The following is a 26,329-nucleotide window of genomic DNA, read 5'->3' as shown; positions in this document are numbered from 1 at the left end:
TTAGCGTAGGGCGGCAAATTGGTAAATCCGGCACTGCATGTTTGATGCATTGTCAGTGTGCGACCGCGCTTACGGCGGCGTAAAATTATGAGGCAATGTTGCCGTTAATCAGTCCTACAGTTACACGCGCGTGGGTGCAGTACTTTTTAATTTATTGGGAAATTACTTTTTTATGGTCCTCGAAATTTTTCAAAGTGTTTTTCGTTGTTGAGTTATTTCACTTAAGGTAAGTTTTAAGTAGAAATTTAGACCACTCATAGGCAGATATGTATTCCGAAATGCACTTAACCTCGAAAACGCTGTGTTCAAGTAGTTGCATTTCAACAGGATTTACTGGTCCATCTATCCTTCACTTTTAGGAGAGACGGACCAGTACACTATAGGTGAGATGGACCTATATCGTGTTGTTCCAGGATAATGCCGAATGAGTATACGCGTAAGCAGAATACGCCTAAAAGGGGTTGTTGGTCCGCAGAAAATTTTGTAGTGGTAGGTAGTTAATAATAAGTAGTAGGGGAAAATAGTGCTAGCATGTAAGATTAGAATGTAGGCAGTATTGAATATAAGTAGTATTGTAGAAGTAGTCAATAAATATCGACTGGTCGCAGAAAGTGTGTTTCCTTCGGACTCCAAGCGAGTCCGAGCAAGGGGAATAAATCCCGTAATATTACATGGCGACCGTGACAGTGTTTTTGTAAGGAATGCTGGCACCGTAAAAATGTGCGGCTCAAAATACTCAAAAAATCGCGAGGATGTCGTTATCCAGACGGCCGGTGTAGGGACTAACACCGCGATTAAAGAAACAGAAAAAGAATTGGCGACGACTGAATGGCTGTTGATTGCAATGCTGGTGTTAGTAGCTGTCGGTATCATATATTTCTTGTTGAAAAAATTACAAAAGAGCATATTACGAACAGTTCGTAATGAAATACAAATGCACGAACTAAATGTATCAAGAAATAATATCGACGGTAACTAGCGTGCAGACCCCAAAAAATTTTTTTTTCATCTGGACCCAGGACAGGATTTCGGCAAGAAGCAGCACCGCCCCGGTATAGCAACTTAGGTGAAGTGTCGTGATAAAGGTCATAATGGTAAATTTAGTGATGTGTGGAGTGAATATTAGGGAATTTGATGGAAATTACACTTAGTAACTTAAACGACAATATTAGAACTTTTAGGGACAATTTAAAAAAGGACAATGCAGCACGACGCCAAGATGCGGCGCTGACGGAACGTAAGTTGAAAGAATTACATAAATTTAGGCAAAATTATGAATCTGTAGTAAAGGACGTGCATATTGCTGTAAAAAACAAAGAAATTTTAGCGGAAAGCATAGGTTTAATTAATAATGTTGTTGCCCGCATTAAATTTAAATTAGAGGAGTGTCTCAGTATTTTACAAGCACGCACCATTACTAGCGATTCAAATCTAGAAAATAAGGAACAACAAAAATTAGACGATAAGGTAGGGGTGAGTACTGTGGCGGTGCTTTCTTTTTACGGATAAACACAACCACCTCAGGTACACGTACCCGCTTCTCCCTTCTCTCCTCTCTCACCTCATCAACCCTTTTGGATAGCTTATCTCACCAAAATTCGCTAATTCTTAATAAAATCACAAAATCTTTACCTCGCTTCCGACTAGCTCAAATACTTACACACAAAATTTCTACTGTCTTACTTCCATCGAAAAATCAGGTATCTAATTCACTTTTTACTGGTGTTAATTACTCTACTTCTCATCTAACTTCTCGTTGAAAAATCATCAACTCAATGGCCATAATTTCATTCATTTATTTTAATGCAAAATCCAATGCATTCCAGAAAATTGCGATCTTTACAATCAATATTATAAAAATTGGGAACTATGACTAAAACCTTATTAAGCTATCAAAAAATTTGAATATTATTAGTTCTGTTGGCCAACTCACAATATGTTCTTTCCCTTGAAGAGGTGAATATTATTTTTTATACTGAATTTTCCTTGACACAAATTCCACTATTTCAAATATAATTAATTACCTTCTTTAAGGAAATTGATTCAATAAACAATCGATTAAAACATATCATAAAACATATAAATACACACAAATTGACTTTATTTTTATTACAATGAAAATATTCAAAATAGACTAACCTTTAAAAATCCAGGACTTCGATGAAGATTGGGAAGCCCTTTACATGCTAGTTGATTGATGGATGGGGTAGACTGCAACTTTTGGAATGCCAACTTTACGTCGTCGATTGTTTTTTTTTTTTTTTATATAGCTGATGATTACAGTTGAAAAATCCTTGGCTCGCTGTTGAGTAGGTTATTTTCCTTGTAGAAGGTAGACGAGATTTTCCAAAAACATGTAGTTTTGTAGGTATAATCCCACAGTGAAATTTTATTGATGTAAACACCTTATCTTGCGTAAGTTCGTGAATTAATTTGCCTGATTTTTTGGTCGATTTAAAGAAGTTTTTTCATAACAAACTATTACATTGAACTTTTAAAGCACATTACTTTGATGAAAACGGCTATCCACACTTAAAAAACTTTGATGGTTATATTCCAAGGAGGCACAATAGTAAATTTTAACACAACGGCAAATGGGTGAAACGTTCAAATTTGTTCCGTCGGATAGATGCCAAAAATGCGCTCGTATTATTTTCCTTTAAGAACAATGGTTCATATCACACAGCTATTATCGCTCGAATTTACTTAGCGCTTTATATTTGATACGTAATGTCCACGTCTAATTTTAATTTCAACACTACGTGGATGATTTCCTAGCACAATGCGCTTGACAAATTTTTAACTAAGATTCCGCGATTTACTTTTTCTCTTCGGGCGTGAAATTTACCCAATGGAAATTTCACGTTTTAACTAATGGTGCAAAACTGTACTTAAACTCGGACTAATATCGACCGTCACTTAAACGGAATCACTTATTTGGTGCTTAATGCACGCGATTGAAAATTTACGATCTCTTCGGCCCGGCTATGCAGTACCAATCTTTTTTAAAAATTTTTTCCTCTTAACTCTCTCCTAACAGATTCACGCCCCTTAATCGTTGCAAAATGGCTGATCTTTTTTATTACTGGTACTTCTCATACAATGGCCTCCATCTAAACCAATTAACTGGGGAATACTTATCAACTAATTTTTTCAGCGTTTGCAGAACCAGCTTTCCCAAGCTTGGCTGGTGACTCAATGATAAAAAACTTATCTAAAGAAATCCGATATTTATTCGTTATCTGCATCCTGTTTTGCACTGAGAATTTTCTGTGATCCCATTTATTGCGAATCGCGGCACAAGGAAGTTTAATACAATGAACCCAACATGATGTCATACTACAATAGTTACAAAGCGAAAAAAGTTTTATCCCCAAAAGGAAGAAAGGTTTATCCAATTTTAGTACAAATCCAAATCGATATCCGAAAAATTTGCAAAATTTCGACCGGCCATTACTTTACCCGTTACAGTACTAGCGTTAGCGATAAGAATTTAGCAATAAATAATTCTGACGAAATGGTGGACAAATTTGATTTCAAAATTGCTGTAAATTTACTACCAAAGCTGACGGACGATATCGAATCTATATACCAATTAATCGAAGGTATCGAGTTGTACGAAGCAGGTTTAAATGCAGAAGGTAAAATTGCTTTAATTAATTATGTACTAAAGGCTTGTGTGCAACGTCGTGAAAGAATTCGTTTGCGACAAACTTACACCACAATAGACCTTCTAATTACCGATCTAAAAAAATATTTTGTTCCCAAACAAACGTCAGGGATTCTCGCGAATAGGCTACAGACCATTAAACAAGGGAATTTGAGTATAGAAAAATTTGGTAAATCCGTAGAGACCTTGATGTCAGATTTAACGTTAGCGCAGGCAGAAGATCAGCCAAACTCTTTGGAAACGTTTAAAAACGAAAACGAAAAAATCGCTGTTGATGTTTTTAGTCGAGGTTTGAAAAATTCGCAGACCCGTACAATTTTACAGGCACGTCAGTATAAAACTTTACGTGAAGCTATTGTAGGTGCCACGGAATTTATCCCGCATGAATCCGAAAATTCATTATTTAGTATGCGCGGTTCTTAATATAACTATTCTAGAGGTAGGAATAGGGGTAGAAATAATCATTATCGTTCCAATTACAAAGGCAATCGAGGATTTAACTATAACCAAAATCGTGCGCGCGGTACCTTTACTTATAATAGGCCAGGGGACGCTCAGCGAAATAATACTTTGCGGAGGAACATCAAAATCAGAGGCAACAGGATAACAACGAAGCTTCGGATCCTACACAATTTTTTCGAGGCCAATAGGGAAACTTCAAGTTTTAATACTAGTAATTTAAATTATATTGAATTAGAATACGGACAGGATAAGATAAAATTACTTTTAGATAGTGGCGCTTCTATGAGCGTTATTTTTGAGGATAGCGTAATTCAAAATTTACAACACATTAATTACGACAATAAGATTGAGATTTGTGGCGTCAGCGGAAAAGTAACATCTTTAGGATCAACTGAGTTACACCTAAGCGCAAATAACACGGAGTTTACTCATTCATTCATAATTTTAAAATCCTTTACAGAGGACGTAAATGGTGTGTTAGGTTCAGATTTTTTCGAAGAGACGGCAGGAGTTATTGATTACGAAAAGTTTGAATTTTCATTTTATGTTAATAATGCAAAAATTTCATTACCAATGCACTCGACATATCAAAATAATATTACTATTCCACCGCGATGCCAGATCATAAAAAATTTTCCCTTAAATGCAAATTCCGAGGTAGTTGTACTTCCGGAAGAGGTGGCCAATGGCACGTACGTAGCCGGTGCAGTCACTTCAGCATGTCAGCAAAATACCTTTCCGGTATTGTTTCTCAACATTACAGAACGTCCTGTAATATTGAAGAATTTTCAACCAAAAATAGTCGACGTTAGCGAGTATAATATCATTTCCTTTGGAGAAACTGAACACAAATCGGTTAATCGAGTTGATGAACTTTTGAAATCAATTAATATACAACATCTGCCAAAATATGAACAGGAATTAATTTGTAGAATATGTGCGAAATATTGCGATGTTTTTCATTTACCCGGTGATCATTTAACTGTTACAAATATTTTGAAGCACGAACTTATACTAAATAAAGATGCGACACCGAGTTATTCCAAACCTTACCGAATTCCAAACGCACAAAAAGGAGAAGTTGACAAGCAAATTAGTAAAATGTTAAATGACGGAATTATAGAACCAGCGAAAAGTCCTTGGAATGCACCGTTTCTTTTAGTTCCTAAACGGCAAGATAGCCAGGGCTCAAAACGTTATCGTATCGTTTTCGATTTTCGAAAGTTAAATACTAAGCTTACAGACGAGAAATTCCCATTACCGAATTTGACAGAGATTTTTGATTCATTGTTCGGCGCGAAACTATTTTCACATTTAGACATGGCGCAAGGCTACCATCAAATTGAGTTAACTTCAGAATGTCGACCTTGTACAGCATTTAGCACCGATAAGGGTCAATTTCAGCATACGAGATTGCCAATGGGGACGAAAGTTTCACCATCGGTTTTCGCTCGGACAATTGCCATTGCTTTGTCTGGTTTGCAATACGAATCTTGTTTAGTTTATTTAGACGATATAATAGTTTTTGGAAATAATTTAATTACACATAATAGGAATTTAATTAAGGTTTTAGATAGATTGCGTAAGGTAAATTTAAAATTAAACCCGGAGAAGTGCGACTTTTTACGCCAAGAAATAGTTTATCTGGGGCATGCCGTCTCAGGCAGCGGCATCGCTCCGTGCCCAGGAAAAATTGACAAACTAATGAACTACCCTGTACCAAAAGATGCACAATCAGCAAAAAGATTTGTGGCTCTTGCAAATTATTATAGGTCTTTTATTCCCAACTTTTCAGAAATTGTAAATCCGTTACACAAATTATCGAGAAAAAATGCTATTTTTAACTGGTCCAAAGAATGTCAAAAAGCGTTCGAGATTTTGAAAGATAAATTGTGCGATTATCCAATATTACAATATCCTGATTTTTCAGAAAACAATAAGTTTATTTTGAAGACCGACGCATCGAAATATGCGTTAGGTGCTGTATTATGTAATGGTAATAACCTCCCAGTAGCTTACGCAAGCAGGGCATTGAACAAGGCAGAGTTAAATTACTGCGTTATCGAGAAAGAATTACTGGCAATTACGTGGGCAGTCAAACATTTCAGACCTTATATTTTAGGAAGAAAATTCGAAATTCAGACCGACCACAAACCCTTAATTTATCTTTTTGGTATGAAAAATCCGAGTAGCCGACTTACGAAATTTCGGTTAACTTTAGAGGAATACGACTTCAATGTAGTACACATTAGCGGCAAAAGTAACGTCACCGCAGATGCTCTCTCACGTATAATTTTGACGTCAGAAGAGTTACGTTCGATTGGTAACCAAAATAATAATTTACATGTACTCACTCGCGCTCAATCTCGATTGAACTTGAGTGATGTCAGGGATAAGGATACCGCATCAGCTAAGGTCCGGGAGACTGATCAACTCACGGTCCGACAGTTGTTAAAGCGGCCTAATAATGCTACAGAAATTAAACCGGTACTTCCAAAACAATTACTAATACTTTACAAAAAATTCATAAAAGAAAAGGTTGATGACATTTATACATGTGGCAATAGAATTATTTTTAATGCAAGCTTGCAAACGATGTACATAGCGCTAAACAACGACGAGACGGATTTGAATCCTGAACTTCGGTCAGCTTTAAACGTCGTCATCGATATATGTAAAAGAGAAAAAATTGAGGAATTAGTTCTGTGCACAGAACAGACAAATGATTTGCCACAAGTTTTACTTAAACATTTACTCTCAATATCCAAAGAATTAAAAGTCAATAATGTAAAACTTTCTATCATTAAAGGAGTTGCTAATATTTCAGACCGTGAAACTCAACAGTTAATTTTGAACGACTTCCATTTATTGCCCAGTGGAGGACACTGTGGTATTTCGAGGATGTATAATAATATAAAGAAGTATTACTTTTGGTCAGGATTACACCGCGACGTAGAGAAATTTGTAAAAAAATGCGATGCGTGCCAAAGGTATAAACACTCAAAACCCATAATAGAACCAATGGTAATTACGTCAACATCTGCGTACGCATTTGATAAAATCTTCTTAGATTTGGTGGGACCGCTTGAAACGGATGTCAGTGGAAATAAATACATTTTAACCATACAGTGCGATCTTACCAAGTACGTAGAGGCATACCCGATAAGAAGTAAGGATAGCTTAACAGTAGCCACAGCGTTTGTAAATAACTTCGTTTTGAGATACGGAGTGCCAAATACGGTTGTGACAGACAGGGGAACCGAATTTTTAGCCGAAATTTTTAAGGATACTTGTAAATTATTACAGATTAAGCAGCTAAATTCTACAGCTTATCACCATGAGACGCTAGGTGCGCTAGAAAATTCACATAAAAATTTGGGCGCGTACTTAAGAATTCAGGTAAATACATTCAAAAATGCTTGGAGTTCATGGGTACCTTTTTGGTGTTTTGCTTATAACACAACGGTGCACACAGAGTCAACGTATACACCTTTTGAGTTAGTTTTTGGACGAATTGCGAAATTACCTTCCCATTTAATTACTAATTTCGATCCAGTTTACAATTATGTCGATTATCCTAAAGAACTTAAATTTAGGTTACAGCAAACCCACGCAGATACACGTGAAAAGTTAATCAAGTCAAAAAATTTTAGGAAGTGCGTCTATGACAAGCGCACGGATAATTGTAACGTAGGAATTAAGTACAGGCCTGGTGATTTAGTATTAGTAAAAAACACTCCGGCCAATAAGTTACAAGAACTTTTTAAAGGTCCATACGCGGTTGTGGAGGACCATTCTCCAAATTTAGTGTTGAAGGTTAAAGACGGTACAGTGACAGTTCATAAAAATCGTGTTAAGCCATACCTAGATTAAGTTAAATTCTAATTTCTTTAATTAAGTTTGTAAAATTAAGTATGTAACGTAGGATATAAATTACAGTTAGACTAAGTACAAAAAAAATCAAATCTTGTAGAATAGATTTTTTTTCCCTCGCTATGGAGGTGTAGTGGTAGGTAGTTAATAATAAGTAGTAGGGGAAAATAGTGCTAGCATGTAAGATTAGAATCTAGGCAGTATTGAATATAAGTAGTATTGTAGAAGTAGTCAATAAATATCGACTGGTCGCAGAAAGTGTGTTTCCTTCGGACTCCAAGCGAGTCCGAGCAAGGAGAATAAATCCCGTAATATTACAATTTAACTGATGCCGTTAATGCGGTAGTGTACGGTCAAATGGGTGTCAATGAAGCAGCAAAAGCGTTCGGCATTCCAAAAACCACATTTAAACGCAGATTTGCAGCTAGTAATCTGGATAAAACCGACCGATTGGGCCCTGGTAGTGTACTTGGTAGAGAAGCAGAAATGAAGCTCTCTACCCACATAAAAAAATTGCAGAAAAGTGGTTTCGCACCCACTAGAGGGGAAGTGCGCGTTATGGCATATAATTTAGCCGAACGTCTTGGAATTGAACACAAATTTAATCGAGAAGAGGGTGAGTTACATGAACTCTTACTTGAAATTTTAAAACTTTGTAACAAATTGTTGTGCACATTTTTAGGTAAAGCTGGTAATGTATGGCTGCTTCAATTTTTGAGACGAAATCCAGATATTACAGTTCGCAAAGCTGAAAATACCTCAATAGCTCGAGCGTTGGGAATGTCTAGAAATATTGTAGAGAAATATTTTAAAGAACTCGATGCTGTACTCTCTCAAAATAGTTTATTTGACAAGCCTGGCAATATATACAATACAGACGAGACAGGACTACAGCTGAACACGCGAGCAGGTGCTGGCTCAGAAAGGATCTAAAAGTGTACCTTCAATTAGCCCGTGCGAAAAAGGTGAAACAATTACAGTAGTTGCCTGCTGTAATGCAGAAGGGGTTTATTTGCCTCCTTACTGCGTGTTTAAGGGGAAAAATGCTAAAGCAGAATGGGCTGACGGAATGCCACCTGCCTCACGTATTCGCATGTCAGAAAAGTCGGCATACGTGACGTCAGACATTTTCCTGGACTGGCTACAAAACCACTTCTACCCCAGAAAAGTACCCGGGAAAGTCTTACTAATAGTAGACGGACACACTTCTCATACAACCAATCTTGACACGTTGCAATTTGCCGAGGACCACGATATAATTTTGTTTTGTTTGCCTAGCCATACAACACATTATTTACAACCGCTGGATAGGGCATTCTTTAAAAGCCTGAAGGGGCATTATTATGAATCGTGTAGGAGGATGATCAAATGCAACCCCAATAGAAAATTAAATCGGTTGCAATTTGGCAAACTTTTAGGGGAGGCTTGGGGCAAATCGGCTACAGTCAACAATGCCGTATCGGCCTTTCGGTCAACAGGAATTTGGCCTTACAATCCGAATGAAATTCCCGATCACGCTTTTCTAACCCAACCTCCAAATGAGGCTGCAATACATGCAAGAGAAGAAGAGGAACAAACTGGCTCTACAGCAAAATTAAGGGAAACTGAGACCCTTTCTCGCGATGGTGACTCACCTCAACCAGGCCCTTCCGGAATGCACCTTCCTCTCTACCATGAATCGCCTCAACCAGGTCATTCAAAAAAACAGTTGGGAAGTGTTGAAGAAGAAGAAACACCTGGGAAGCTACTTCAAGAACTTTCACCTGTACCCCAGATAACCCCAGCTATCAGAAAAGCTCGTGTCAACCTAATGGGTGACTTAACTTCACCCAATCACAAAGCCCTTGTTCGTCAGAAAAAACAAAAACAAAGCCAAACACCTCATCCAAAGGGACAGAGAAAGGAAAAACCTTCCAAAAACAAATTACCGAAATCTACAGATCAAAAGTTGCAGAAGAAACGCAGACACGAGTCTACTTCTTCAGAATCTGATGGAAACGTAATCTTGGATGATTCATCTAGTGGGGAAGAAACGTTGGATGATATCGAAAATCAGTGCGTCGGGTGCCTCGAAGACTATCGCCTTACAAAGAAAAAGGAGGAATGGTTACAATGCATTGTATGTTCCAGATGGTTGCACATCCTACACCAACACATGCCAACGCTGCGGTGCCGCCCCCACTTTAAAAAAAGGGACAAAAACCCTAAATTAATGGATGGTCCATCTCTCCTTTTCATATAGGTCCATCTCTCCTATCCCCACTAGGATAGATGGACCAATTACGATTTTTAGTTTTTTAGAATTTATAATTATTTGTCAAGTTATATTAACCATTAAACTTTACCAAAAGGACCACGAATGTTTATGTTAACGTTGTACTGTTTTGTAGACTTATATTCTTATAAATAAAGAAGTTATCGAAAAATGTTTAAAAGGTGGTCCATCTCTCCTCGATTTACCCTATACAAGTAAGTTTGCTATCGCATTTCTTTTTTGGATGCCTTGATTTACATTATCGTGTGGTTCTATATTGCCATCATCTGGATTATATTTTATTTCGATGTCTAACGGGTGGTCATTGGGGTCATCATCATTTTCCCCGTGTATAATAATAAAATTATGGAGAACACAAGCAACTATAATTATTTGAGTTCCAAAGTTCACATCTCCGATGTCTAAATATTTCAGTCGCCTAAATTTTCCTTTTAGGCGACCAAAAGCACGTTCTATGACAGATCTTAAGGTGGGTTTATGCAAAACTTTTAAGCATTTATTTTAATTTTAATTTTATTTTAAGAAAGTACAATGTGCAGAATTTAATGACGCGTTTTATGCCAATATTTAAGAATTTAATTTTATTTTAAATTGTAAGGAAGTTGCCCAACTTTTAACTTCTTAAAATAAAATATGATAAAATTAAGTGAAAATGCTAGTGCGCATGTATTAAGTGGGTATTACACTGAGCGTTTTACCCATGGGCAAGACGCTGACTTCAAACCCACCGGCAAAATTATAAGTGTAATCGAGCAAAACTAAGTGGGTAAGACGACATCGTCAAACCCAAGCAATATCCGACTTGTTGGATATTTACGCTGCCGCTGCGATATGACGGCAAGTGTGATAGGTTTTGTGGGCAAAACGGCGCCTTTTTCTGTTTTGCGCATGTACCTACAATCAGCTGACTGCGTGTTTGAGTTATTCGTAGCGCTAGTTTTCTTTTATTTATTGCACGTGTGCATGTAAATTTCATATAGTGGTAACGGTAAGTTTTCCATGATGGATTTATGCAAGTAAAGAAATTAACATGAATATCTGTGCATAATCGTAACTTCTACTTGTATAAATCCGTAATACAATGCTCTGTGTCAATTATTTTTACTGATTTGGAAAAATTTCAGAGTTTGAAATGTCTGATTTACGGGGGATAACCAAGGAAAATTTGGTTGCAGTTATAGGACTGTATCGCAGCATGCCGTGTCTTTGGAAAATAAAAAGTAGCGAATACTTAAATAGAATAGAAAAAGAAAAGGCTTGGGATGAGGTACTGAAAATGTATAAGGGGTTTGATAAAGAGGCCACCAAAGAGATAGTTATGAAGAAAATAAATTCTTTAAAAAATTGTTGGCGAAAAGAAAATAAAAAAGTGAAACAATCCCTGAAATCTGGAGCTGGTGAAGATGAAGTGTATCAACCTAAACTGTGGTACTTCGACCTTTTGCGATTTTTAGACGATCAAGAAACTCCGAGGGAATCTATCACCACTGTGGATGAGGTAAATATTTCACGCGAAACGATATATGAAAATATGTATTGGTCTACAAGGAAACACTTTGTTACACAAATGCGTACAGCACTACAAATAAAAATAGACCAAGGTGCAATTATTTATTTTGAAATCAGCTGGTAATCAGGTAAACTTATTTTGAAAATGAACAGCACCTTCGTTGTTGAAGTATTGAACAAAATTGTCTCTAACTTCTTTTGCTTCAGTTGAAGGATTTCTATTTGGTCCTGATTGTAAATTGGCGAGGTTGGAGTCATCTGCCACCAGTCCTGTTCGTGTTGTTCCGTTTTCAGTATCCTCTGAATAGATAGCATCTCTAGGTAAATACTGACATCCAGATCTAGAACGGAGAAAATTATGTAGAACACATGAAGCCATCACTACTTTTTCGATATTGTTTAAATCCAAATTTATTGCAGTGTGAAAAATTCGAAAACGAGAAGCCAATATACCAAACACATTCTCCACTACTCGTCGTGCTCGAGACAATCGGTAATTGTAGATTCGCTTTTCAGTTGACAGTTCTCTCACATTAAATGGCTTCATGAAATTACTTTTCAACGCGAATGCTTCATCTCCCACAAATACATACTTCAAGTCCCGATTACCAACTCGTCTGCAATTTGGAAGGTTGAGTTTTCCGTCGATAAGTTTTTTATAAAATTTGGTGTTTTCAATAACGCCTCCATCCGAAACGCGTCCATTTGTGCCAAAATCTACCATCAAAAATTTATAGTCCGCATCTACAACAGCTAGAAGGACTAAACTGTCGTAGCCCTTATAATTTCTGTAGAAAGCACCACTGTTTTTAGGAGGTGTGATACGAACATGCTTGCCATCAATTGATCCAAGGCAGTTGGGAAAGTTCCACCTGTCTTCGTATAATGAGGCAACCGAAGCCCATTCTTCAGTAGTTTTTGGGAACTGAAATGAACCAAACAATAATATAGCGCAATTGATAAACATACTAAGACACTTATCAGTTAATCTCGACAAACCCCAAGTAGATATGTAGCATGTAATTATTTTTATGTTTATAGAGCGAAGAAGAAAACAGTCAAGAGGATGACAACGAACCTTCCACTGAACACCCTGAAGATGGGATGCGATCAAGGTCGCCAGTTATATTATCACCAGGTACTCCATCTTCGGTAGCGTCATCATCCTCCATGACAAACAGACAGACAGCGCGTCTACAAAAGCGCAAATGTGCTATTGAAAAGGACAGTGCTAACGAAGTATTGGGCATTATAAAACAACGTTTTTCCCAACCTCCCCTACAAGACCCTCAGCTAACGCGATATGATCATATTGCACGGAACTGGGCCGAAAAACTTACAAATTTGAATGAAAGGCAAAGAATCATAGCGGAGAAGCTTATAAATGATGTTTTATATTCAGCCGAATTAGGTACTCTATCACCTAATCATGTAACGGCTATAAGCAACGTTATGTCATCTGGACCAGAACTCTCACCCTATCCCGTTTCATTTAACCCAAATTCCGTCCCACAATCCACATTTTCGACGCCTAGTTCCACGGCAGGTTCGTCGCATTATCCAAACTATTCTGGGAATTCTGATCCAACTCCCACCCCACATCATTCTTCTATGGTACATCAAAATTCAAATTGTTCAAGCTCATCGTATGCAAATTCAACCGAACATTCCGCTTACCCGTCATATCTAGAATTAGCATCTACATCACAACCACAATATCAAACTTTAGTTTCACGCGGACAAAATGGAAAATTTTGTTAACAGAACTTGTGTTCCTTTGACTAGCTATCCTTGGTAATAAAGTATAAAAACCTAAGATCTTTTATTTCGATCTCACATTCTCACCTTTATAACATCCTTGAGTAGGACAGAACATATTGCTTCACAGGTTTCTGGTATAATAATGCTGAGGGATGGCTGAGAGATTCCACACGTAAACTTTAAGTCTGTGTAATTCCTCCCTGTCGCCAAAAACCTCAACGTTGCCGTCAGTCTCTCATGTGCAGTGATCGCTTTTCTCAATTGAGTGTCACATTTTTGAATCCTCGCGGATACAAGACTTAAAAGATGGGTATATGTATCTTCGTCCATACGAAGATAGTTCCGAAAATCATCCGCCTCTAATTCGGGCAAAATTGTCGTGGTATGGGAAACTTTATCACGTTTAGACAGAAATTTTCGCACCCATAAGCGTTTCTTCTTCCTTTTCTTGCGTAATTTTAAAATACTGTATAAACCATATAACATTAACAAATCATCATATTCGCGTTCATGCATTGTGACAACTGTTCAAAAACTGACAGCGGTGTCGCTGTGTCTTTCCCACCATCGAGCACCACGTTAAGTCTAGATGCAAAACGGTAAATGTAATCATGATTTAAAAACAGCGTTTTGCCGGTGGGTTTAAAGTCAGCGTCTTGCCCATGGGTAAAACGCTCAGTGTAATACCCACTTTAAGATTTCTTCCACCAGCTGTTTTTGTAGTCACGCGACCATCAAATTTATTGTTTACTGTTTTTTGTGGTTATGTCGTTTCACGTTTGCGTAATTTTGTATTTGTTTTAATTTCAAATTGCTGTTTGTTTACTTATTATGGACAACGCACTTCTAATTACTTTGGTAGAAAAATATACGGCTTTGTATAATCGAAAAAGTGAGGACTTTAAAAATAAAACAATGAAGGCAAATGCATGGGCCACCATTGCCAGCGTTTTGAACGTATCACGTAAGTGTATTACATTATGGAGTTCCTCAATTCCATTTTACTTAAGCTGCTGATGCAAAACAACGATTCCTTACCCTACGAGCGAGGTATAATATAGAAAAAAAAAAAATGCAAAGTAGCAGATCAGGAGATGCAGGAGGCATTGAAAAGAAATTGGTGTTATTTGATGCGATGTCTTTTCTGGATACATTTATCATATCCAGAAGGTACGCTAACACACTCGAGAGAATATTATACTAATGTTAACAGAACACATGGTAACGTACCCCCTATGTCATCATGTGCAATACCGTCTGCAAACACGGAGATGCAGGGAATGCAATCCCCTACAACCAGCCAAAGCCCGGAATTACAATCTCCATTGTCGCCAGAATGGGATTCGTATTCACAGATAACACAAGACGAGCACCTTAATTGCAACAGTTCTATTATGGAGGAGAGTGAGAGGTCTCCATCAGTAGACATTGCACCCAACAGCCCTCAGCTAGCACCCAATGTCCCTCAGGTAGCACCCAACGTCCCTCAGGTAGCACTTCGGGTAAAGAAGAAGGCAAAAAGCACATCTCAAGAAATGATGCAAACCGCAATTAGTAAAGCGTTTACAAGGTTCAGCGCAATAATGGAGAACACACCAACGGAAGAACTTGATGAAGACCAGTACTTCGGCAAAACCATTGCTGCATCATTACGGCACATAACTGAAAGAAAAAGGAAAGCTAGGGCAAAAATCCAACTTTTGGAGGTATTGGAGCAATATGAAAATTAAGAAGTGCTTACCAGTTATTTTATTACTACTTTGAATTTAATAAAGTTATACAATCATACACTAATTAATTTGTTAACATTTATGAAGGTAGACTGCCCTCAAAAATCTTTTCCATTTGCCATGGCACACTTCCTACATCGGACACAAAATAATCTGCTAAATTGTCTCTATTTTGACCCACTCTTCTTGTAAAATTGTTGCTACCAATTCTTCCCATCGGTTGCAAATGTGGCTGACGATTTCTCCAGTGACCTTCATGGATATTCCCTTGTGTGTCCACATAATCTCCATATCCATGTGGTAAATACCACTTCGCATTTGCAGAAGCCTTATTTTCATAATCAATTATGAAGTTGTGTAGTACAACAGTAGCCTTCACAATTTCCTCGCATGTTGTCACGTCTCCAATGATAGTTTTTCTTAATATTCTCCATCTTTGGGCCAAAATGCCAAATGCATTCTCTATACATCGACGAGCTCTAGATAATCTATAATTAAAGATGCGCTTTGTTTCCACGAGATGTTCACCAGGATATGGTCGCATTATATTTGCATGTAGAGGGAATGCTTGATCCGCCACTACAAAATAAGGAAGCACAAAATCACTTCCTGGAAGTGGTTTTGGATTTGGTATGAGAAGTGTCTGATTCAGTAGTGCACTACCGAACCCAGACTCCCGGAAGACAAGGCCATCATGGTTCGAACCTGCAGCACCTATATCTACCATGTTGAAACGATAGTTGGCGTTGCAGGTAGCCATTAAGACGATACTACAAAATAAATTAATCTACATTATTTTTTCTTTAATAAGTTTCATACCTGAATGTTTTTTTATAGCTGAAAAATTGGGAGCCAGTACGGGGAGGACATTGGATGGCAATATGTTTACCATCTACTGCTCCAATGCAGTTCGGCATGTTCCACTTTGCGTAGAAGTCCAATGCAATTTGTTCAAAATCATATTGTGATGGAACTTGTAAATATACCCACATAGCACAGAACATCTAATGGATATTGAATGGAAGCACCAGTTATCCACTGGTAATCCAGACTATTATTGATATCTAATAAACGTCCATTGGATCTTAAAAAGTAGCCATCGGTACAAAATTTATAAACAGTTAATTATGAACCCTATTTGGTATTTTGATATTACTTAAAGGTGCTGCCCACTGTATAATACCTAGTAATGATTTTTATTTTTCTACCGCCTATAATACTCTGATATCCATTAGATGTACATTAGATATCCATAATCATTATTTTTTCATTATTTCGATCTATGATCTGATAAGGTATGTAATTCCCTTAAAAGTGTTTTTAAATTTTGCATCAGAATGTACGGTCTAAATTTCTAGCGCCCTCGGACACGCCCTGTCAGGGACTTTCTGAGCGTGGTGCCACTGTATGTACCTATACTTTCTTTAAGGCTGGAACCCCATGTACGGAAAAGCGGAAACACGTATTCCGCGTATTTTTTACGGAACGTCCCTTATGAACTCTGCTTTATTTTAAAAGCGCAATAATAAACACAGCTTGACATAACCTATGTTTGTTTTCTTATTTTTATCTGTTGTATGAAATAGTGATAAAAAATGAATACTATCAATAGCAACACTTTGTTGTCAGTAATTGGTGCAGTTGTTGCCAAACAAAGAAAGTCTCCTTTATTCTATAAAAATGATAAAAATCGCAAAAAGTTACTGTATTTATATGTACTATACATCGAAAGGCAACAGGATGAGAAAGTCACTAGGAGATTTTGGGTTAGAGACTTTTTGAAAGAAGAACAAAGATATTTGCAAGGAGCTAGTGACAACTTAGTAAAGGAAATGTACAGCCATGATCCTGAAAAGTTTTTTAACTTCTTTCGGATGACACGAGAAACATTTGATGAATTGTTAAGATTAGTTGGTCCAAAAATTGAAAAACAAAATGTCATACGTGAATCTGTTCACCCTTCAATCCGTTTACAAATCACCTTACGTTATCTAGCTTCAGGAGATAGCATGATGTCTACCTATGCATTATATGTTTCGTGTTGGGAAAAATACTGTATCACAAATAATAGCAGAGACTTGTCAGGTGATATGGGATACCCTTAAACCAATTGTATTTGTTGAACCTTGTGCCGAAAACTGGAAGAAGATTGCTAGGGAATTTGAGGTGAAATGGAATTTTAAAAATTGTATAGGGGCAATTGATGGGAAACACGTAGTTATGCAGGTAGAACTATATTTTTGGCTTTGTCAGCATCCATAATATATATATTTTATTATAGGCTTTACCAAATTCCGGGTCCACGTACTACAATTACAAAGGCAGTCATTCGTACAATTTATTAGCAATAGCAGATGCTAATTACCAGTTTGTCATGGTGGATATTGGTGGTGAAGGAAGACAAAGTGATAGTGGTATTTTTAAATGTAGTGCAATGGGACAAGGTTTTGACCAAAAAATATTCAATTTACCAGATCAAGATGAAGTACCGTACGTTTTAGTGGCCGATGAAGCCTTTCCTTTAACGGAGTACATGATGCGACCTTATCCACGTAGAGGCCAATTAGATATGCGTAAAAAAGTGTTTAACTATAGGTTAAGTCGCGCTCGTAGGGTTGTGGAAAGTTCTTTTGGATTACTGGCAGGTAGATGGAGAATATTTCGCAAACCAATTATAGCAAGTTCTACAACAATAAAAAAGATTATACAGTCGACTGTCTGTTTGCATAATTTCATTTTAATGAAAAATGAGGCAGATTATAATATTCGTGTGACAGAAAATACGGGAGACATTGTAATGGGTAATTTATGCGAGATTAACAGCACTGGCAGTAATACTTATAGTCGAAATGCTTCAACAATCAGAGAAAAATTTGCAGATTATTTTTCTGGTTTGGGAGCAGTGGAGTGGCAATGGGAAAAAGCATTGCAAAATGATTTTTAAATATCCCAAGTAGCACAGATATGTATAAAATAGATATAAAACTTATATAAAGATGTATTATGAATAAGTCTAGCATTTGTATCTGTTTTATACCTTCAAAAAATGTATTTTATTTCTACAAAATATATATTGAAAGATACATATTTAGTGTTAGTGTAATACATATTAAATGCCTATTTTGTTACTCTTTGAGAAGGTATTTAAAAGAAGTCTATAATATATTTTTAATACCTTTAAGATATACATTTGATACTTATTTAACACCTATTTTACATATTTAACATAAATTGATTTAATATCTAAAAAATATATTTTTTGAATCTTGTTTTGAATAATATACAATACTAGAAGAAGAAAATCAGGGCTTAAAATGTAGGTAAATGAATTAATGAATAGAAGAATTAACATTTTCTTATCTACATGGACCTAAGCAGGAGAGTTTTTGTATTTAATGAGGGTTTAATGGTCGGGTCGCGATAAGAATTGCATATTTTTGTATTTCTATAACAACAGTTGACCTATGGCAGCATGCCATTAAAAACAGGATACGTTTCTCTGGTTTGCGTAAAGAATTAAACAATGGCGGGGGTGGCTCCTACCCTTAAGCGAACTCTATTACAACCATACATTTCGGCAGTGGCGTAGCTATCGGGGTAGTAGGGGTTGCAATTGCTACCCGGCGCCAAGTACCGAAAGGCGCCGCGGTTAGTATCGTTTATTGGTTTATTTATTATATTACTTACATTTACATCGCGGTTGGGATTAATCAGAGTAGCAAAAATTCAACAAAAATAATCTTACAAGATTTAAATTTAATTATCTAACTGTGATACAGTAAACCTGTATGCTTATGTATAAAAGAAAGACCTTTATTTAACATAAAGGCCTATTGTATCTCGAAACTTGACAATATCACATTTCAACTAAATGAAGTCATGCGAGGTGCACGTGCAAGGATGCGATGCGAAGTATTGAACGTTATCATTATTGCCCTGCACCTGCATGTGTATGCGAGTTATCTTTATTTTTTATTTTTGGAGAAAGGCGCATTAATTGTTTTGCTACCCGGCGCATCGTACTCTAGCGACGCCACTGCATTTCGGTTTTACCATTTACCATTCGGAAGTTTGCTCTGCAAGTAGAAATAAATTGTTTTAGGGCCGGTTTATTCAACTACCCAACAAATCTTAAGTAACTACTGGTTAGTTAAATTTACTTATGAAAAGTAAAGCAATTCTGTCTATTCATGTGCTACTGGCTGTTAAGTAGATACTGAAAAGGTTGGTATGTTTTTAACCGAATAGTCACGCACACCAGTAGGTGAGCGTCAACGTTTTTAAACGATCTGTAATTCTTAGAGAGAGATGCGGCATACGAATGCTAGTATTAAACAAAGATAGTGACAACGTTTACGTTACTTTCTAAGGTGGTTTTGTTAGGTTATATACCGTTTGCGCTTTTACCATAGAACTGTATACGTAGTAACTGGAAAGGACTCGCGTATACCTACGCTCGCGCGAAATTGAGACAGGGGCAACAGACAAAGACGGGGCTTACTTTAGGATTCTCGTCTCGCTTGCACTCATACTTTTATATGCAAATTAAAAGACGATTTCCCTTTGTTTCATGTTGTTTCACCTAATGGGCATATATTTGACTTCGAATGTGTTTGAATCCGTTTATGTACAAATCATTTATTGTAGTGACACTTGTGATTATGAGTCATACATTTGTTTTTGTTTGTAATCAAGTGTAGAACTTGCAGTAACCATCATGGTGCTCAATTGTGTAGTTGTTGGATGCACCGTTGTTCACGGCACAAATAATCCCATTTCTTTTCATGGGTAAGTATTACATCTTAAAAATTACAATTTATTTTTATTACCTAAACCAGGAATTTAAGTTTTAGAATTAGTTTAAGTCATGTGTACCTAATTACTAAGTATAGTTAAGTGTGTGACTAATGATCCTTTCTACCAACAAATTTAAGCATATTTTACATTCGTGGATTAAGATCCATAATAATAATTGTTGGAACTTGATTTAACTTTTTTTGGTACAAATGGTAAAAGGCATTAAAAGTTAAAGTTGCGGTTTCTGCAATCGTACTGCATATCGTGATCAACATACAATTGACTTATAATAAATAATTAGCAACTAATTCGCAAATTTTGTACTTGTACCATACATGACGCGTTTGGTTTTATTTTTTAGATTTCCATTTAGGAATCACGAAGTTTTTGAACAGTGGGTTCAGGCTATTAGAAGAGAAAACTGGACACCTTCAAGAACCAGTAAAGTATGTAGTCGGCATTTTAGAGAAAGCGACTATAAAGTCAGGCCAGGAGGAAATCTAAAGTTATTAAAACCAGATGCAGTTCCAAGTATTTTTCCGGAATACCCAAAGCATTTAATAAAAACATCTTCTGACCGAAGAGTCTTAAAAATATCAGTAAGTTTTTTTACAACATAATGTCTCCCAACCACTTCATCAAAGATACATTTGTAGAAGTCTACTGACGAACCAATTCCTTCTACTTCCGTTTCAACAGATATTGAGATAAGCATGGAGGTGGATAGTCAGTTAGATGAAACTAAAACCAAGCAGGAAACATGTGAACAGGCAACTCAAACATCTTGGAATGTGGATGGAGAATTGCAATTCCTTCGCAGAAAAATTAAATCCTTAAAACAAACGGTAAAACGCAGAAACGTGAAAGTTGCTAATGTGAAGGAACTCATTCAAAAACTGAAAGACAATTCATATATAAATGACGATTTAGAAAATGTTTTGAGGCACCACTTTGAAGGTCAGTATTTCAACTGTGACAATTTCAGTTGACTAATCACTCCATTGGTTTCATTTTAGGAATGCCATTAGAGATTATACTTCACGAGAAAAAATTTAAAGAAGTTAATCAAACACAGCGAAGGTACAGTACTGCCATGAAACAGTTTGCCCATACGTTATACTTTTATTCACCAAAGGCATACAATTTTGTAAAGCAACATTTTATTTTGCCTAATGGACGAACCATACGTAAGTGGTTGACCAACGTCAATTGCCAGCCAGGTTTATTGGATGAAGTATTCCATTTTCTAAAAACAAACTCCAAAGAAAAACCGTACTTGAAAGATTGTGCACTAATATTTGACAGCATGTCAATTCGAAAACAAATTATTTGGGATGACTGTACAGGGAAATACACAGGTTACATAGACTACAATGGTATTATAGAGTCCGAAAGCCAGTCTCCAGCAACTGAAGCTCTTTTTTTCCAAATAGTTAGCTTAAGAGGAAATTTCAAATGCCCTATAGCATATTTTCTCATCAATAAATGCGATGCTAACGTACAAGCACAAATAATAACAGTATGTTTAAGGAATCTTTTTGATGTAAATATTAATGTAAGATCAATCACTTGTGATGGAACTGCCACAAACTTACTTACATTTAAAAATTTAGGAATGAATTTTTCCTCCGATAACCATAAAAGCTATATGAAACACCCATGTGCTAACTACAATGTTTATTTTATACTTGACACCTGTCACATGCTAAAACTAGCACGAAACACTTTTGCAGACAAGGGTCTCCAATCTGAAAAAGGTATAATTAGTTGGAAATATATTCAAAAATTGGATCAATTGCAAGAAGAGCTTCAGTTAACATTTGCTAATTCTTTAACATCTAATCACGTACTTTTTAAAAACAAAGTAATGAATGTGAAACTTGCAGCTCAAGCGCTTAGCAGTGGTGTAGCTGATGCTTTGCAATTTTTACAACATAGTAATCATAAGGATTTTGTAGACTGTTCAGCGACAATCGAATATATACGAATAGTAGATAAAATATTTGACATACTAAATGCAAGAAATCCATTTGGTAGAGGGTTTAAATCGCCAATCAGGCCAAACACATTAAACTACTTTCGTACTATTTTTGAAGATACTATAAAGTATCTTTCATCCTTGTATGTCGACAATATTCCAATTCTAAATCATCCCAGAAAGACATTTGTGGTAGGCTTTATTATTACAATGAAAAGCACTCTAGCGTTGGCTAACGATATGTTTAATTGTGAATCGCCTTTAAACTATTTACTGACGTATAAATGTTCGCAGGATCATATTGAATTATTGTTCTCATGCTTGAGAAGCCGTGGGGGACGTAATAATAACCCAAATACGCAACAGTTAAAATGGGCGTTACGCCAAATGTTGCTTAAAAATTCTGTAAAAGCAAGTCAATCGGCAAATTGCATAGATTATGACAGTCTTTGTTCTCCAATTTTTGAATTTCAGTCAGAGGAAAGACGGTTGACTGAAAACATTGGTATGGGTAATTCTACTTCGGCCAATGAAAGTGATGCATTTTTATATCAACTTGGTAATGTACAATTAAACTACTACCATGAAAATATTTTGTACTATATAGGTGGATATGTAGCTAATAAATTACTAAAAGAAATAAGATGTGTCGCGTGCGCTGAAATATTAACACATCAAAGCTCAGCCCATGTAAGGGATCACAATTATATATGTTCTTCAGAATCTGAGAAATTCTTTACCATTATAAATAGAGGAAACCTATGTAAACCTTCCAAAATTGTTGTAAATATTATTACATTTTTGGAAAAAAATTTTCGGGTCTCTACTGTAGAGAAAATTAACAAATTAAAAATTAAAAATTCCACAGTAAGATATTTTAGTGATAAGTTGCTTTTGTTTATACCGCAGCACCCCATTGTTGAAGAGTTTATATCAGAGGATTTGCATGAATTGCAATTAATTAAAAAAATAGTAGATATCTACATGAAGTGCAGGATGTATCACCATGCAAAAACTATAAATCTTAAAATGCATGGCAATGCAGCTCCTATACGCCATAAATTAACCAAAATGGTTTTGTTCAAACATTGTTAAATGTAAGTACTTACATTACCTACCTATGTGTTTATTATGATTCACTTGTATATTTAATAAATGTTGACATTCTGTTTATTTATTACCTAGTATATTTTCCAAACCCAAGTAAGTATAATTAAGCTCTCATTGTAGTAGGTACATTTCTTTCGCATAATTAACTACAATTATTTGCTACATAGAAAAAACGAAACAGCTGATCCTTAAATGAGTAAGAGCGCGATGACGGTGGAACTTTAACCTTTACACGCATTAAATAGTATAAACTGGAAGTAATTTCTGCGTATACTTTGTCGTGATAATACCTTAAAGTATTTAGATAACGTAACAAACAAAACTAAAATATTTCTACCATTATTTGGTTAAGTAATTATCGATTTTATCTCGTGACGCAACAACACTTCCATTAAAGCGCTCGTGTAAAAGTGAGATGGGAATCCTAAAGATTAACGAATTGCCTAAGCACGCGACTTGCCTCACTTTTCGGTTGACGCGAGTCCTTTCCAGTTACTACGTATACAGTTCTATGGCTTTTACTTGTTCGGTATTAGCATTGAATAAAAACACTATATTCAATGGTATTAGTTATTCTACGTACCGGTACCATGGATGCAAATACAGGTAAGTTTTACCAATTACGGAATATTCACTACTATTACAACATCTTTTTACAGCTAGTGATAACAAAAAACGGGCACGATCTTCGAATTTTACAGTGGCTGAATCAAGGTTACTAGTAGACGAAGTTTGCAAACGGAAAAAAATTATTGAAAATAAACAAACTGATGCTGTGACATGCAAACAGAAAGAGGACGCGTGGATCAACCTCGAAAGTGCATTTAATGCAAACAGCGGATCCACGTTTCGATCAACTAAAATGTTAAAAATAAAATACGAAGGCATAAAACGAAGTCTCAAGCAGAAACGTAGTAAAGAGAAGTGTGGATTATATCGGACTGGTGGAGGCCCTCCCGATACAGTGACCTATACTGACTACGAAGAGAAGCTGCTAGCTATTATAAGTACGCAAGTGGACGGATTACACACGCAAAATGATTGTGATAAAGGTAACAATTAAAAAGACCCTATTACATTATTTACAAAAGTGCTGCAGATTTAGAAATTCCTGTTATTCCACCACCAGAACCAGTCGAATGTACTCAACCGATTGTAATCGATGCACCAATGTCGACAGCAGAACTTAGTGAAGATGAAAGTAATTTGTGGTAATTACAAAGGGATAAATAAGACCTGTATACTGTATATTGTAGGGTGTAATAACATCACCAGAGCTACATCTCATTTAGAACCCGTTGCATATGTTTTGGATATCCCCATCGAGATAGATATGCCAAATGAAGAAGCAACTCCAATTGAAGCAAGTGCAAGTGATGTCGGTAAGTGCTTCCTTTCATTTTAATTCCTTAATTGAAATGAGTATTTATTGTATCTAGCAACAAATGCAACTGGTTGGCAATCGTGGACCCCACAAAAAATGAAAGAACCACCTCACAAAGCTTTGCAACAAAAAACAAACCGTAAAGCAAATCTAGAACAAAAATTCAGTAAATTAGCAAACAGTAGAGAGGAGCTGGTTAAATTGCAGTTGGCAAATGTGGAATTGGAAAAAGAAGTGCGACAGGAAGAGTTACAACTCATGAAAGAAAGGCGTGAAAGGGAAACAGCAAAGCATGAGTTAGAAATGGAGATCTTAAAATTGAAACAAAAATTATTACAAAAGCAATTTTGTTTGTAAAATTTGTATTAAAATTCAGTTATTTTATAAAGTTACTTTTAATTTCTATGATTGTACAACTGTTCAAAATATTCTAATAACTCTCTTCTATGATGGTGGTTATCATTGTCATTCCTAGGTGGAGGAGCCAGTACATTCTCTATTAGTGGGTCATCCTCCAAATCGTCAATGGCATCTCTCTCTTGACGTGCAATGTTATGTATTACTGCTGTGGCGACAATAATATTTTGTGCTAATTCAACACGACACCTCATTCCTACGGATAGTATAGGGAAACGCCGCTTCCAAATGCCAAAAGTTCTCTCCACTACAGTTCTCGTGCGGATTAACGATTCATTAAACAGGGTCTCTATTTCACCTTGGGGATTGTTAATAGGTGTAATTAGATACGATCTGAGGGGGTATGCACTATCGCCTAATAGCAGTCCATTGCCCATTTCCCCATTTTCAAATTGCATTCGAATGAGTGAATTATCAAATATATTTGCGTCATGGCTTGATCCAGGCCATCGAGTGACAATATTTCGTATGTAGTGCTTTGCATCACTGATAACATTTAATGAGAAATATCCTTTCCTATTTCTAAATGTCTCGGCTTGTTGCCCACCTGGTGAAAAGAAATTATGTATGTATTATTACATGTAGGTAAGTAGTTAGGTACTTAAACTTTGATCATACCTGGTGATTGAATCCGGATGTGGGTACCATCAAGGGCTCCAAGAACTCTTGGAAATGCTGCAATGTTGCAGAATTTTGCTTTGACATTATGTTGCTCTTCTGGATCTCTTGGGAAATAGATATAGTCCCGGCGTAATTGACACAAGGCAGTTACGGTTCTCTTTATTATTTGTGCCGCAGTACTCTTATGTATTCCGCCGAAATCTGACACGGTTATATAAAAGCTTCCACTTGCAAAAAAGCGAAGCGTAAGAAGCAACTGCTGCAATGGAGCTATGGGATTGTTCCTGACAAAAAACACGTAATTACATACCATCATCACAGATGTATACTTTTGCACTTACCTGTTAGTACGAGCCCGAATATCACCTTGTATTAACTCTAATACTACAAGGACGGAAGCTTTAGACAATCTAAACCGTCTTACAAAATCAGTTTCATCCCACTCGTGAAAGTTATCGACGTGACGAAATGTATTAATTGTATTATAGGGTCGCCTTTCAATGTTATTAATAATATCCATTTCGTTAAATAACAAAATATCGTCGATAACGTCCATTGTTTACATACAATACAAAGTGTGAGATTAGAATAACTGAAGTAACACCTTACTGGCGCATTGAAGTAGCCTATAAGTTTACTTTACCAGTAAGCTATTTACACGCCCCTGTAAATTTACTTGGCTGTGAATATACCAGATGTCTCTCTTACTTGAACCAGTAACTTACTTTGAACTTTACTTGAG

General features: G+C 36.4%; 3 protein-coding genes across 3 annotated transcripts; 1 reads left to right on the top strand and 2 right to left on the bottom strand.

Moving 5' to 3' along the window:
- Nucleotides 1-11,891: 11,891 nt before the first annotated feature.
- Nucleotides 11,892-14,024, bottom strand: LOC116159755 (protein ALP1-like). The gene is made up of 3 exons (XM_031472833.1): nucleotides 13,635-14,024; nucleotides 12,243-12,714; nucleotides 11,892-12,130 (listed from the first exon to the last, which is right to left on the bottom strand). The coding sequence occupies exons 1-3, from the start codon at nucleotides 13,878-13,880 to the stop codon at nucleotides 11,892-11,894; spliced, it is 957 nt and encodes a 318-aa protein (XP_031328693.1). The 5' UTR covers nucleotides 13,881-14,024.
- Nucleotides 14,025-19,763: 5,739 nt separating this feature from the next.
- Nucleotides 19,764-21,228, top strand: LOC116159745 (THAP domain-containing protein 1-like). The gene is made up of 5 exons (XM_031472824.1): nucleotides 19,764-20,068; nucleotides 20,439-20,676; nucleotides 20,734-21,034; nucleotides 21,094-21,157; nucleotides 21,213-21,228. Exons 1-5 carry the CDS (start codon nucleotides 19,998-20,000, stop codon nucleotides 21,226-21,228), a joined length of 690 nt encoding a protein of 229 aa, XP_031328684.1. The 5' UTR covers nucleotides 19,764-19,997.
- Nucleotides 21,229-24,944: 3,716 nt separating this feature from the next.
- Nucleotides 24,945-26,143, bottom strand: LOC116159737 (putative nuclease HARBI1). The gene is made up of 3 exons (XM_031472815.1): nucleotides 25,929-26,143; nucleotides 25,585-25,871; nucleotides 24,945-25,513 (listed from the first exon to the last, which is right to left on the bottom strand). The coding sequence occupies exons 1-3, from the start codon at nucleotides 26,141-26,143 to the stop codon at nucleotides 24,945-24,947; spliced, it is 1,071 nt and encodes a 356-aa protein (XP_031328675.1).
- Between the last annotated feature and the right edge of the window lie 186 nt (nucleotides 26,144-26,329).

Source organism: Photinus pyralis, unplaced genomic scaffold, assembly GCF_008802855.1.
Source record: "Photinus pyralis isolate 1611_PpyrPB1 unplaced genomic scaffold, Ppyr1.3 Ppyr1.4_LG1, whole genome shotgun sequence".
Lineage (NCBI taxonomy): Eukaryota > Metazoa > Arthropoda > Insecta > Coleoptera > Lampyridae > Photinus > Photinus pyralis.
The sequence above is the reverse complement of the archived record's forward strand: the minus strand, read 5'-3'. Positions and strand labels throughout refer to the sequence as shown.